This window comes from Callithrix jacchus, chromosome 3 (assembly GCF_049354715.1).
Source record: "Callithrix jacchus isolate 240 chromosome 3, calJac240_pri, whole genome shotgun sequence".
NCBI classification, from domain to species: domain Eukaryota; kingdom Metazoa; phylum Chordata; class Mammalia; order Primates; family Cebidae; genus Callithrix; species Callithrix jacchus.
Window position 1 is genome coordinate 75,221,103 of NC_133504.1, and position 12,280 is coordinate 75,233,382.

Sequence of the window (12,280 nt, forward strand, 5' to 3'; positions counted from 1 at the left end):
TAAAAAAATTTTATTTTACTTTAGGTTTTGGAGTACAAGTGCAGGTCATGCAGGGTTGTTGCATAGGGGTCTGGCGTTTCTCCCCATGTTATCCCTCCCCACCCTCCACTGTCCCTCCCCTAGCCACCCCACAACTGCCCCCAGTGTGTGCTACTCCTCTCCCTGAGAACACATGTTCTCCTTATTCAACACCCGCCTATACGTGAGAACATGTGGTGTTTGGTTTTCTGTTCTTTTATCAGTTTGCTGAGAATGATGGTTTCTAGATTCATCCAAGTCCCTACAAAGGACACAAACTCATCGTTTTTTATGGTTGTGTAGTATTCCATGGTGTATATGTGCCACATTTTCTTTGTCTAGTCTATCATTGACAGGATTTGGGTTGGTTCCAGGTCTTTGCTATTGTAAACAGGGCTGCAGTGAACACAGGTGTGCATGTGTCTTTACAGCAGAATGATTTATAGTTCTTTGGATATATACCCAGTAATGGGATTGCTGGGTCAAATGGAATTTCTATTTCTAGATCCTTGAGGAATTGCCACACTGTCTTCCACAATGGTTGAACTAATTAACATTCCCACCAACTGTGTAAGTGTTCCTATTTCACTACATCCTCTCCAGCATCTGTTGTCTCCAGATTTTTAAAAATTATTTTATTTTATGTTATTTTTTTTGAGATGGAGTTTCACTCTTGTTACCCAGGCTGGAGTGCAATGCTGCGATCTCGGCTCACCGCAACCTCCACCTCCTGGGTTCAGGCAATTCTCCTGCCTCATCCTCCTGAGTAGCTGGGATTACAGGCACGTGCAACCATGCCCAGCTAATTTTTTGTATATTTAGTACAGACAGGGTTTCACCATGTTGACCAGGATGGTCTCGATCTCTTGACCTCATGATCTACCCACCTCGGCCTTCCAAAGTGCTAGGATTACAGGCGTGAGCCACACCGTGTGATCCACCCACGTCGGCCTCCCCAAGTGCTGGGATTACAGGCATGAGCCACGGCACCTGGCCCTGTCTCCAGATTTTTTAATGATCACCATTTTAACTGGCATGAGATGGTATCTCAGTGTGGTTTTGATTTGTATTTCTCTAATGACCAGTGATGATGAGCATTTTGTCATATGTTTGTTGGCCTCATATATGTCTTCTTTTGAAAAGTGTCTGTTCATATCCTTCGCCCGCTTTTGAATGTTTTTTTTTTCTTGTATATCTGTTTTAGATCTTTGTTGATTCTGAATATTAGCCCTTTTTCAGATTGCAAAAATTTTTTCCCATTCTGTTGGTTGCCGGTTCACTCTAATGATGGTTTTTTTTTTTTTTTTTGCTGTACAGAAGCTCTGGAGTTTAATTAGATTCCATCTGTCTACCTTCGCTTTTGTTGCCATTGCTTTTGGTATTTTAGTCATGAAGTCGTTGCCTATGCCTATGTCCTGGATGGTTTTGATCTTCTAAGACACTTCATTTGCCATTCTGCTTCTGTTTTAAGTTATCTATATTTAAATGCCTCTAATTTTTCTTAATCAACTCAAATGCTGTAAACCAAATTAGTTTCCTTCTCTGTTCTACTGAAGCTGCTCTTCTAAAAAACAAAAGCTTTATGCTTTTTCCAGTAGCTTTGCTCCATCCATATTTTGCTGTGCCTTGCTTGAAATTTCCTGGAAATTCTACGCTCCAAAAATACACAATTCAAATTGGCAGTCTTTTTTCCTCTCACATTCAAAGCAGGCCTTTCCATTGCCCAGTGACTAGTTCATTCTTTCTTCCCCTCTGTTACCCTTTGAATAGCCTCCTCATTGTATCTCTTACTTCAGGAAATCTTGAGTTTTCATTTTTTGAAGTTCAGTTCTACAGTCACAACTACCTATAGGACTTTTACTATTAGGCTGGTGTAAAACTAACTGCAGTTCTTGTCATGTTTTGTTTTCTGCACCAACCTAATAATTCAGCAACAACTGGTGAGCTATTACCAAGTACCGGCACTAAAGTAGATGTTAGAAATAAAACACTGAGCAAGACATACCTTCGTGAGGTTTCCAGCAGAGAAGACAGAAAAAAAGAGTATAAACAAACCCTGAGGGTGGTAAGTGCTCTGAGGGAAACAATTATGGGGCTCATGTGAAGATAATGAGAGAAAAGCTTATCTCATGCAGACTAGTTGCAAAATCCCTCCCTAAGAGCTGAATTTAACTTGCAGCACCAGTGAGACAAAGAGTATTCTTCTAGTGAAAGAAGTAACATATGCCCACCACCCTGGGCAAAGACAGAAGACTATTTCTTTCCTGGGCACAGAGAGAAGTTTAGCTGATCTAATAAGTGGGGTGAAGGGAATGGTGTAAGATGAAGTTGGGAGAAAGAGGTGTTATATATGATACTGAAAAATTTATGGGAAAGCTACTGAAGTAAAAACCATCTTGGGTTACATTTCCTTTCTACAAAGCAGAAAAAAATAAAAATAAAATTAAAAAGACAACTATGGAACAGAAGAAAACATTTGCAAACCGTATCTCCAATAAAGGGTTAATATTCCAAAGTATATAAGTAACTCTCACAACTCAATAGTAAAAAACAAGTAACTTGATTTAAACATGGGAAAAGAACCTGAAAAGACATTTTCTTTTACAGAAGACATAGAACAGGTATATGAAAAGGTGCTCAACATCATTAACCATTAGATAAATGCAAATCAAAATCTCAGTGAGATATTCTCACCCCTGTTAGGACGGCTATTATAAAGAAGTTAAAATGTAAGTTTTTGTGGGGATAAAGAACCTAAATTTGGCAGAAATGTAAACTTTTGGCAGAAATGTAAATTTTTACAGGCATTGTGGAAAACTATGGAGATTCCTCAACAAAATAAAAATATAACTTGCCATATAATCCAGCAATCGCACTTCTGTGTATATATCCAAAGGAAGTGAAATTAAGATCCAAAGAGATATCTACACTCCCATGTTCACTGTAGCATTATTCCCACAAGATACAAAAACAACCTAAATGCCTCAATAAATGAATAAAAGAAACTGTGACATATATATAAAATGAAATATTTTTCACCCTCATAAAGAAGAAAATTCTGCCATTTTCAATGATATGAATAAACCTGGAGGACATTATGTTAAGTGACGTAAGCCAGACACAGAAAGACAAACACTGCATGATCTCACTTGTGTGGAATCTAAAAAGATTGGACTCATAAAAACAGAGTAGAATGGTGGTTATTAGTGGTTAGAAAGTAGGGAAAATGGGAAGATACTGATCAAAGGTTACAAACTTGGCGTTGTAAAACAAGTAACTGAGACCTAATATAGAGCATGGAGGCTACAGTTAATAATAATGTATTACATATTTAAAATTTGTTGTCAATATTGTGGGGGGCGGGGTAGGGTGGAGGTCAGGTAGACCAGGAGGATATTGTGGTAGAAAAAAACAAGGCGTGGTAAACTGTGTTTAATGTTTCTAGAAAGTCAAATAGGTAAGAGTTAACCGAAAGAAGGAATTTATCAAGATGTGAGAAGGAATGGAATCAGAATTTAAGTGAAAGAATTAGCCTATAGGAGGAGTGATGCTTCCTCTATTGTCACAGTAGGGAAGATGGATACAAGTGCAGTAAAGTATACATATTTGGTGGCAGGGGAGAGAAGGACATTTAGATTTGATAGCTGCTCACAGACCCAATTAAAAACTGTAAGGTCATTTTTTTTATGGGGGAAAATGGCAGTTAGGAGACAGGACTAACATGCAACTCCCACTTGGATGAAGAGAATAGCTTGTGGAGACTCACATCATGAACTTTTGCTCCAAGAACCACTTCAGGAACATACCAGGAAGACCAAAGAATTCACACACCCTTTGAAAGCAGCAGCTTGCCACTGCAAACTCTGTGAGATAGTTGGAAAACTATGAGTTCCCAAAGCGGTGGGGGAGAGGGGGAAGTCTACCTTCGAATACACATCCCTACTGGGGAACCTAAAACTCCAGATCACAGGAGAAGGATTTAACCTTACCTAGAGATGAAATGAATTTAGGGAGCCAAGAAAAATAGAAGACAAACAGCAGGAAGAACCCTGTAGGCACTCCCAGTACCCAGCCCATGAAAGTCATCCCTGGCTTTATCTCACAGGGATCCTTGGGTAAGGCAGCCAGTGGACTGGGGAGGGGCCACAGGCTAAAGGAAGCTTCTAGCTGAAGTCTGTAATAATTTTAACTGAGCACATATTTTCCTGAGCAGAATCCAAGGTGGGGGGATGAATGGCTGGCTTTCCCCAACTTCCCTGGTAACATGTATGACACAGCAGAGGCAGCCATAATCCTCCTAAAACATAACTCCATTGGCCTGAGAACCATCCTGCCATCCCCCACAGTGGCCACAGCACAAGGAGAGTCTGAGCTCAGACTTTATGAGCTCTTGGGAACTTTATGTCCCCACCCATTGCCAAAGAAAACTGAATACTTATCCTGGCTAAGATAGGGCAAGTTTATATCCCCCCGTTCTCCTACCACAGCTGATGTTTTCTTGAAATTGCCACCTCCTGGCTGGAGGCCAACTAACTCAAGCCATTACAGCAACTCATAACAGAACCACCCTACTCCATGACATAGAAGTACAAAAGATAATTCAAGTTTACTGTGAACACCTTCACATACACAAACTAGAAAACCTAGAAGAGGTAGGTAAATTCCTGGAAATATATAACCCTCCTAGATTAAACCAGGAAGAAACAGAAACTCTGAACAGATAGATAACAAGGAGTAATTAAAAAAAATGCCAACCAAAAAAGTCTACAACCAGATAGCAGCTGAATTCTATCAGGCATTCAAAGAAGAACTGGTACCAATCTTATTGAAACTATTCCAAAAGATAGAGAAAGAAGGAATCCTCCTTAAAACATTCTATGTAGCCACTATCACCCTAATACCAAAACCAGCAGAAGCCATTAAAAAATAGAAAACTAAAGACCAATATCCCTGGATGAACATAGATGCAAAAATCCTCAACAAAATACTAGCTAGCTGAATCCAGCAGCATAAAAAGATAACACAACATCATCAACTGGGTTTCACACCAGGGATGTAGAAATGGTTTAACACATGCAAGTCAATAAATGTGATACACCACATAAACAGAATTAAAAACAAAAATTATGGCCAGGCGGGGTGGCTCATGCCTGTAATCCCAGCACTTTGGGAGGCCGAGGCGGGTGGATCACGAGGTCGAGAGATCGAGACCATCCTGGTCAACATGGTGAAACCCCGTCTCTACTAAAAATACAAAAAATTAGCTGGGCATGGTGGCGCGTGCCTGTAATCCAAGCTACTCAGGAGGCTGAGGCAGGAGAATTGCCTGAACCCAGGAGGTGAAGGTTGTGGTGAGCCAAGATTGCGCCACTGTACTCCAGCCTGGGTAACAAGAGGGAAACTCCGTCTCAAAAAAAAAAAAAAAAAATTATGGGATTATCTCTAATAGACACATAAAAAGCATTTGACAAAATCCAGCATCTGTTTAAGATGAAAACCCTCAGCAAAACTGGCATAGAAAGGATATACCTTAAAGTAATAAAAGCCATCTATGACTAACACACAGCCAACATTTTACTGAAACGGGAAAAGCTGAAAGTATTCCCCCTGAGAAAGAACTGGAACAAGACAAGGATGTCTGCTCTCACCATTTCTATTCAACACAGTACTGGAAGTCCCAGCCTCAGAGCAATCAGACAAGAGACAGAAATAAAGAACGTTCAAAACAGTAAAGAGGGAGTCAAACTGTCACTGCTTACTGGTGAAATGATTGTATACCTAGAAAAACCTAAAGACTCATCCAAGAAGCTCCTAGATCTGATAAATAAAATTCAGTAAAGTCTCAGGATACAAAATCAATGTACAAAAATCAGGAGCTCTGCTATACACCAGCAGTGACCAAGCTGAGAATCAAATCAAGAACTATACCGCCTTTACAACAGCTGCCAAAAAAAAAAAAAAAAAAAATTTTTTTTTTTAGGAATATACCTAGCCAAGGAGGTGAAAGATCTCTATAAGGGAAACAACAATACACTGCTGAAAGAAATCATAGAGGACAGAAACAAATGGAAGCATATCCCATGCTCATGGATGGGTAGAATCTATATTGTGAAAATCATCAAACTGTCAAAAGAAATCTACAGATCCAGTGCAATTCCCATCAAAATACCATCACTGTTCTTCACAGAACTAGAACAAAAATCCTAAAATTCATACTGAACCAAAAAAGAACCTAAGTAAGACTAATCAAAAAGAACAAATACAGAGGCATCACATTACCAGACTTCAAACTATGTACTACAAGATTGTAGTTACCAAAAGAGCATGATACTGGTATAAAACTAGCACACAGACTAATGGAACAGAATAGAGAACCCAGAAATAAAGCCAAATACGTAAGAGTCAACTGACCTTCAACACAGCAAACAAATATACAAAGTGGGCAAAGAACATCCTATTCAACAAATGATGCTGGGATAATTGGCAAGCCACATGCAGAATGCTAAAACTGGATCCTCATCACTCACCTTACACAAAAATCAACTCAAGATGGATCAAAGACTTAAGTCTAAGACATTAAACCATAAAAATTCTAGGAGATAACACTGGAAAAAACCTCTTCTACGGTTTGGTGTAGGCAAAGAGTTCATGACCAAAAACCCAAAAACAAATGCAACAAAAACAAAGATAAATAGATGGGACTTAAACTAAAATGCTTCTGCACAGCAAAAGAAATAATCAGCAGAGTAATCAGACAACCTATAGAGTGGGAGAAAATCTTTGCAAACTATGCATCTGACAAAGAACTAATATCCAGAAGCTACAAGGAACTCAAATCAGCAAGGAAAAAAAAAAACAAATAATCCCAATAGACAACTCTCAAAAGAAGATATAAAATGGCCAAAAGACATGAAAAAATGCTCAACATTACTAATTATCAGAGAAATGCAAATCAAAATCACTATGCAATACTACCTGACTCTTGCAAGACTGGCCATAATTTAAAAACTAAAATAATAATGGATGTTGACGTGGATGTACTGTAAAGGGAATTTACACTTTTACACTGCTGGTGGATGTAAAATAGTACAATCACTATAAAAAACAGTATGGAGACTCCTTAAGAAACTAAAGCTAGAATTACCATTTGATCCAGCAATCCCACTACTGGGTACTCAGAGGAAAAAACGTCTTTTATGTGAAAAGTACACTTGCACAAGTAGGCTTATAGCAGTACAATTTGTAATTGCAAAGATATGGAACCAGCCAAAATGCTCATCAATCAATGAGTGAATAAATTGTACGCGCATGTGCACACACACACACACACACGCGCGCGCGCGCGCGCACCCAGGAATAATACTTAGCTCTAAAAAGGAATGAAATAATGGCATTCGCAACAACCTGGACAGAGTTGGGGACCATTATTCTAAGGGAAGTGGAATGGAAAATCAAACATCATATGTACTCACAAGTGGGAGCTTAGCCAGGAAGGCACAAAGGGATAAGAATTATATAATGGACTCTGGGGACCCGGGGGGACGTGTAGTGAGGGATAAAAGACTACACAGTGGGTACAGTATAGACTGCTTGGATCATGGGTGCACCAAAATCTCAGAAATCACCACTAAAGAACTTATCCACGTAACTAAACACCACCTGTTCCCCAAAACTATTGAAATTAAAAAAAAAAACCAGTAAGACAAAGTTTCTAATCATACATCTTAAGTATGTAGTGATGGTGTTGAGTTACTCCAGAAATGTTCATTTGATTTCACTCAGGCTTTTCCTTCTTATATTCACACTCATGTTATCTAAAACTAAATTTATTATTCTTAAACATGCTCTTCTCCAATCAGCTTCACACTAGCTTCTAGATTCCATGTGGATAAGGAAATATGATTATCCTCTGTCAACTTTAAATGTTGGTATTACTTTTTATTTATGTCACTTCCTCTATCATTTACTTACTTTTACCTTATCAAATACATTTTTAAAAAATATATATTTTTCCCTTTCCATCTCAACTCTAATGTAGGTACTCCATTACAACCACATAATTGCTATTCCATAATTCAGGTTCAATCCCTGCAATCTTTTAAAAAACTGTCAATTATTGTTTAAATATTAATTTATCTTAATTATTACAAATGAAAATAGGCCTTTTACTAAATGCCAAGTACTATGCTAAATACTTTATTGACATTATCATATCTAATCCTAACAACTCTATTCATAGAGTTGGGTTGTTATTGTTTCTATTATCTCTATTTTTAAGAAATGAGAAAAAAATTAAAGCCAGAGATGTTAAGTATATAGTTTCCCCAAAGTAATTTAAGTAGCAGAGCTGAGTCTGATTAATGCTCCCAACAATTATAGCCCATTGTCTAGCATTGCTTGAAATCACAGCTTTAATTGACCTTATTAAATTTAACTTTTGACTGGTTTGTAAGCCACTCCATAATCTGGCATTATCTTATCAATCTAACTGCATTTTGTATTACTCTTGTACATAGACTAATCTGTACTAGCAATAAATTTACCTCATTGCCCCATAGTTTTCCTACTGCTGCTTCCCTCATTTCTTTCTCTCTGCAAAAATGTCTTCCTTTCTGCTATTTATCCAAATTTTATCAACTCCTAAAGTTACAGCTTAAGTCTCGCCTATTCCAAAAGATTTTAAACCCTATCATTTCTTTCCTATCTATGAATTTAAGTCACACATTTTTTTGTATTATGGAAAAAAATTTTAACTTTTTATCATCTCAGACTTTCAACTAGTATATATATTTACTCTGCCCACTTAGATCATAACTCCTTAAGAATAGGAACCAAATCGCAAATTGTTTCTATGTAATTTATAATATCTAATTCAGAGATGAATGTAAGACTCGAATGGTTTCAATTAATGATAAACTCAGAACATTAAAGGGTTAACAAAAGAACACAGATTCACAACATTACGCCCACAGGAATAAGATTCCCATATTTCAGTCTTTTTTTACTTGAAAATGAAGAAAAGATGCTATTCTTCATGTTGTTACTGAGGACTAGATTTCAGAAGGGTAGTGGTGCCAGCAGGGCTAAGGTTTAAAATGTTAGGACTTTTCCCATTTTGCAGTTCACTTTGGGTCTTGGTCAGTGTGCTTTATCTCTACCTTGGAGAATCTTTGTGTTTAATGACCCATACTTACTATAAAAAGTCATTTCAAATCAATGCAACACCACTGCAAACAGGGGCAAAGATAGTTAACTAAAATATTACTATTAGATTATTACAATATTAGTTTTTCTAACACATCCCAAATATTTGGACTTACCTCTTTCAATTATAAAAGCAGCCAATGAATTGCTGTATTTCAGGCATTCTGAATGATTAGGAATTAGTTGATTAAATGTTTCCTTAACAATCTGTGAAATCTTTGCATACTGAATATATCTCCCTTCTAGAAAAAAATCAAAATATGAATTTCAAGAACATTGTGCTCTTCCCAGAGCTGTCTTACTATTATTATTATAAATTTACAATCTAATTACTTAATAATTTATAGGCAACTGTAAGCAAATTTATAGTTTAGGTCATGACCAAGATTTCAAAGTATTCAATTCTAAAAGAATACAAGTTATTCAGCATTTTGGATAACTTACAAAAAGATGTGGATTACATACTAGTAGACTAATGGTTTATATCTGTAGATTTTGTCTGATGAAATATTCAAAAGTCACACAGGATACAAGATAATTCTTTGTTGTACAGGACTGTGTCACACTTTGCAAGATGATCAGCACCCCACTGAATGCCCTAATGACAACCAAAACACATTCTCTTATTGTTTGTTCCCTTGAGAATTGCTAAAACCCACTAAGCATTTAGATTCTTGACATAGTTCCAGGTCCTCACTAAAAAAGATACAGATTGTGAAAGAGAAGGAAGCTAGTTCTAAGTAACCTAGGGTTACCATACAATAGTTTATAACCGAAAATATACATCAAAAGTTATCTATGGATTATTTGTTAAAAACATGACAGAGTTTGAGATTCTAGAGTAGGGCCCTGGAAATCTGTTGCTGTGTGTGTGTGTGAGTGTGTGTGTGTGTGTGTGTGTGTGTACATATATATGTGTATATATACGTATATATATATAAAATGTATATATAATTGTGTATCTCATAAAGAATTACTGTTTTAGAGAATGAGAGGTTATAGAATCACTTAATACAGTGTTTCTCCAAGTTTGGTTGTAAACCACTGATTTTTCCTGGTATTTCACCATGGCTACTGGCGGTCTAGCAAGAGGTTTAAAGTCCATTTAGTATTTAAGCAACAAAATTTTCTTCTCACGCATTGCATATATTTGAAATGTATAATTTTTACAGAAATCTTGTTACCTGTTTAATAGTCATTATATTCTAAGAGGTAGATAAATGCTAAAAGTATATTATTCTCAGCTAGCATTCCACTAACTGGACACACCTCATTTCAGTTAATCCATTTATATGTTTTTGTTTATATTAAACTTGCATTTAAAAAATGTTATTAATATTCTTCTTGGTAAAATAGGTAAATTCATATTATCAAAAAGAATAGTCACGAAGTTAATTACAAAATGAAGCTCTGAGAGAAAGCAGAGCAAACTGCTGGCTCTGCTTATCACTGAAAACTTAAGATATAGGGAGAAGCAGTTTACATTATATGATTTTTTGAAATTTAATGTTTTAAAAAATAGAAACAAGGCATACATTCAAATGTTTCCCTCTCCAGATGCAACCAATACTAGCAATTTCTTATGGGCATTTTGAGAAACAATCCATAAGTATAAACATACATAACTTAAATAAAAACTAGAAATGCTAAACCCTACTTTTTACATTTACTTGATCTTGGACATCAAAGGCAGAAATTAGTATTAGTTCATTCTTTCTAAATGGTCCCATTGAATGAAAATACCATACTTTAATCATGTCTTACATATAATTAAGCAGCTATTTTGTGTGATTATACAGGTTTAAAAAAGTGCACTGCAATTAGTGATGACAGGACAAAAATTATATATGTGGCAAGAAAAGCCTTTTTTTTTTTTTTTGAGACAGGGTTTCACACTATTGCACAGACTAGAATGTAGAGGCACAATCATGACTCACAGAAGCCTTGACCTCCTCAGCTCACGCAATCCTTCCACCTAAGCCTCCTGAGTAGCTGGGACTACTCCCAAAGTGCTGAGATTATTGGAGTGAACCACAGTTCCTGGCCAATGATAAAATGTTTTGCTATGGATGATCATAACATTTGACAATCAGTAACACACCAATATACCTCTTGATCATATTTAGTTGAAATAAATAAATATTGTGAATAGAATTAAATCTTTTTCACTAAATGTATCTTACTGCGTATGTGAAGGAATAAGGAGCAAATACATACTGTTTCCGTATAAATGTGTGCTGGCTGTTGAGGGAATGAAACAGTCGCACAAAGTATTAGTGTTCAGGTATGAGATAGAAACATGGCACATATAATGCCAGGAAAAACAGTCTCTTTGACATCAAGCTGATGTTACTAATTTCAAGTAACAGTATTATGAATAGCCTGAACATATCTTCAGGGATACGTCATTATTTTTAATGAAGATATGGTCCAGTTAAAAACATTTAGCAAACTAGGCTGGTGTGGCAGTGGGTCTGTAATCCCAGCACTTTGGGAAGCTGAGGTGGGCAGACTGCCAGAGGTCAGAGGTTGGGACCAGCCTGGTCGACATGGTGAAATCCCATCTCTACTGAAAATACAAAAATTAGCCAGACATGGCGGTGGGCGCCTGTAGTCCAGCTACTTGGGACCTGAGGCAGGAGAATCCCTTGAACTCGGGAGGCAGAGGTTGCAGTGAGCCAAGATCGTGCCACTGCACTCAAGCCTGGGTGACGAGAGCAAAACTGTCTTTAAAAATAAATAAATATATATATATATAGAAAGAGAGAGAGTGAGAGAGAGAGAGAGAGAGACAGAGCGAGAGAGAGAAAGCAAGAGAGAGAGCTAGAGAGCGAGAGAGAGAAAGCGAGAAAGAGAGAGAGAGAGAGAGAGCGAGCGAGCGTGCACGCGCGCGCGAGTGCATGAACACAAAGCAGATAGGCTGGGAAATAGTGTAGTGACTACCTCTATAACTGGCCCAACAAGAGGTGTTCAGAAGACTTGAGAGTCTCAAATCTTTTTTCTTCAAAAGCGGTAACAGCCAATACTTGATTTTCCTCATATAGTTAAAAAACAGGTG

General features: G+C 37.2%; 1 protein-coding gene across 2 annotated transcripts in view; it reads right to left on the reverse strand.

Moving 5' to 3' along the window:
• Positions 1-12,280, reverse strand: part of ADAD1 (adenosine deaminase domain containing 1) — a 64,024-nt gene that overhangs the window by 23,108 nt on the left and 28,636 nt on the right. For both annotated transcript variants that reach the window (XM_078366557.1, XM_078366558.1), the window contains exon 6: positions 9,339-9,464. In XM_078366557.1, coding sequence (XP_078222683.1) covers positions 9,339-9,464 — 126 coding nt within the window. The remainder of the gene's footprint in view (positions 1-9,338; positions 9,465-12,280) is intronic.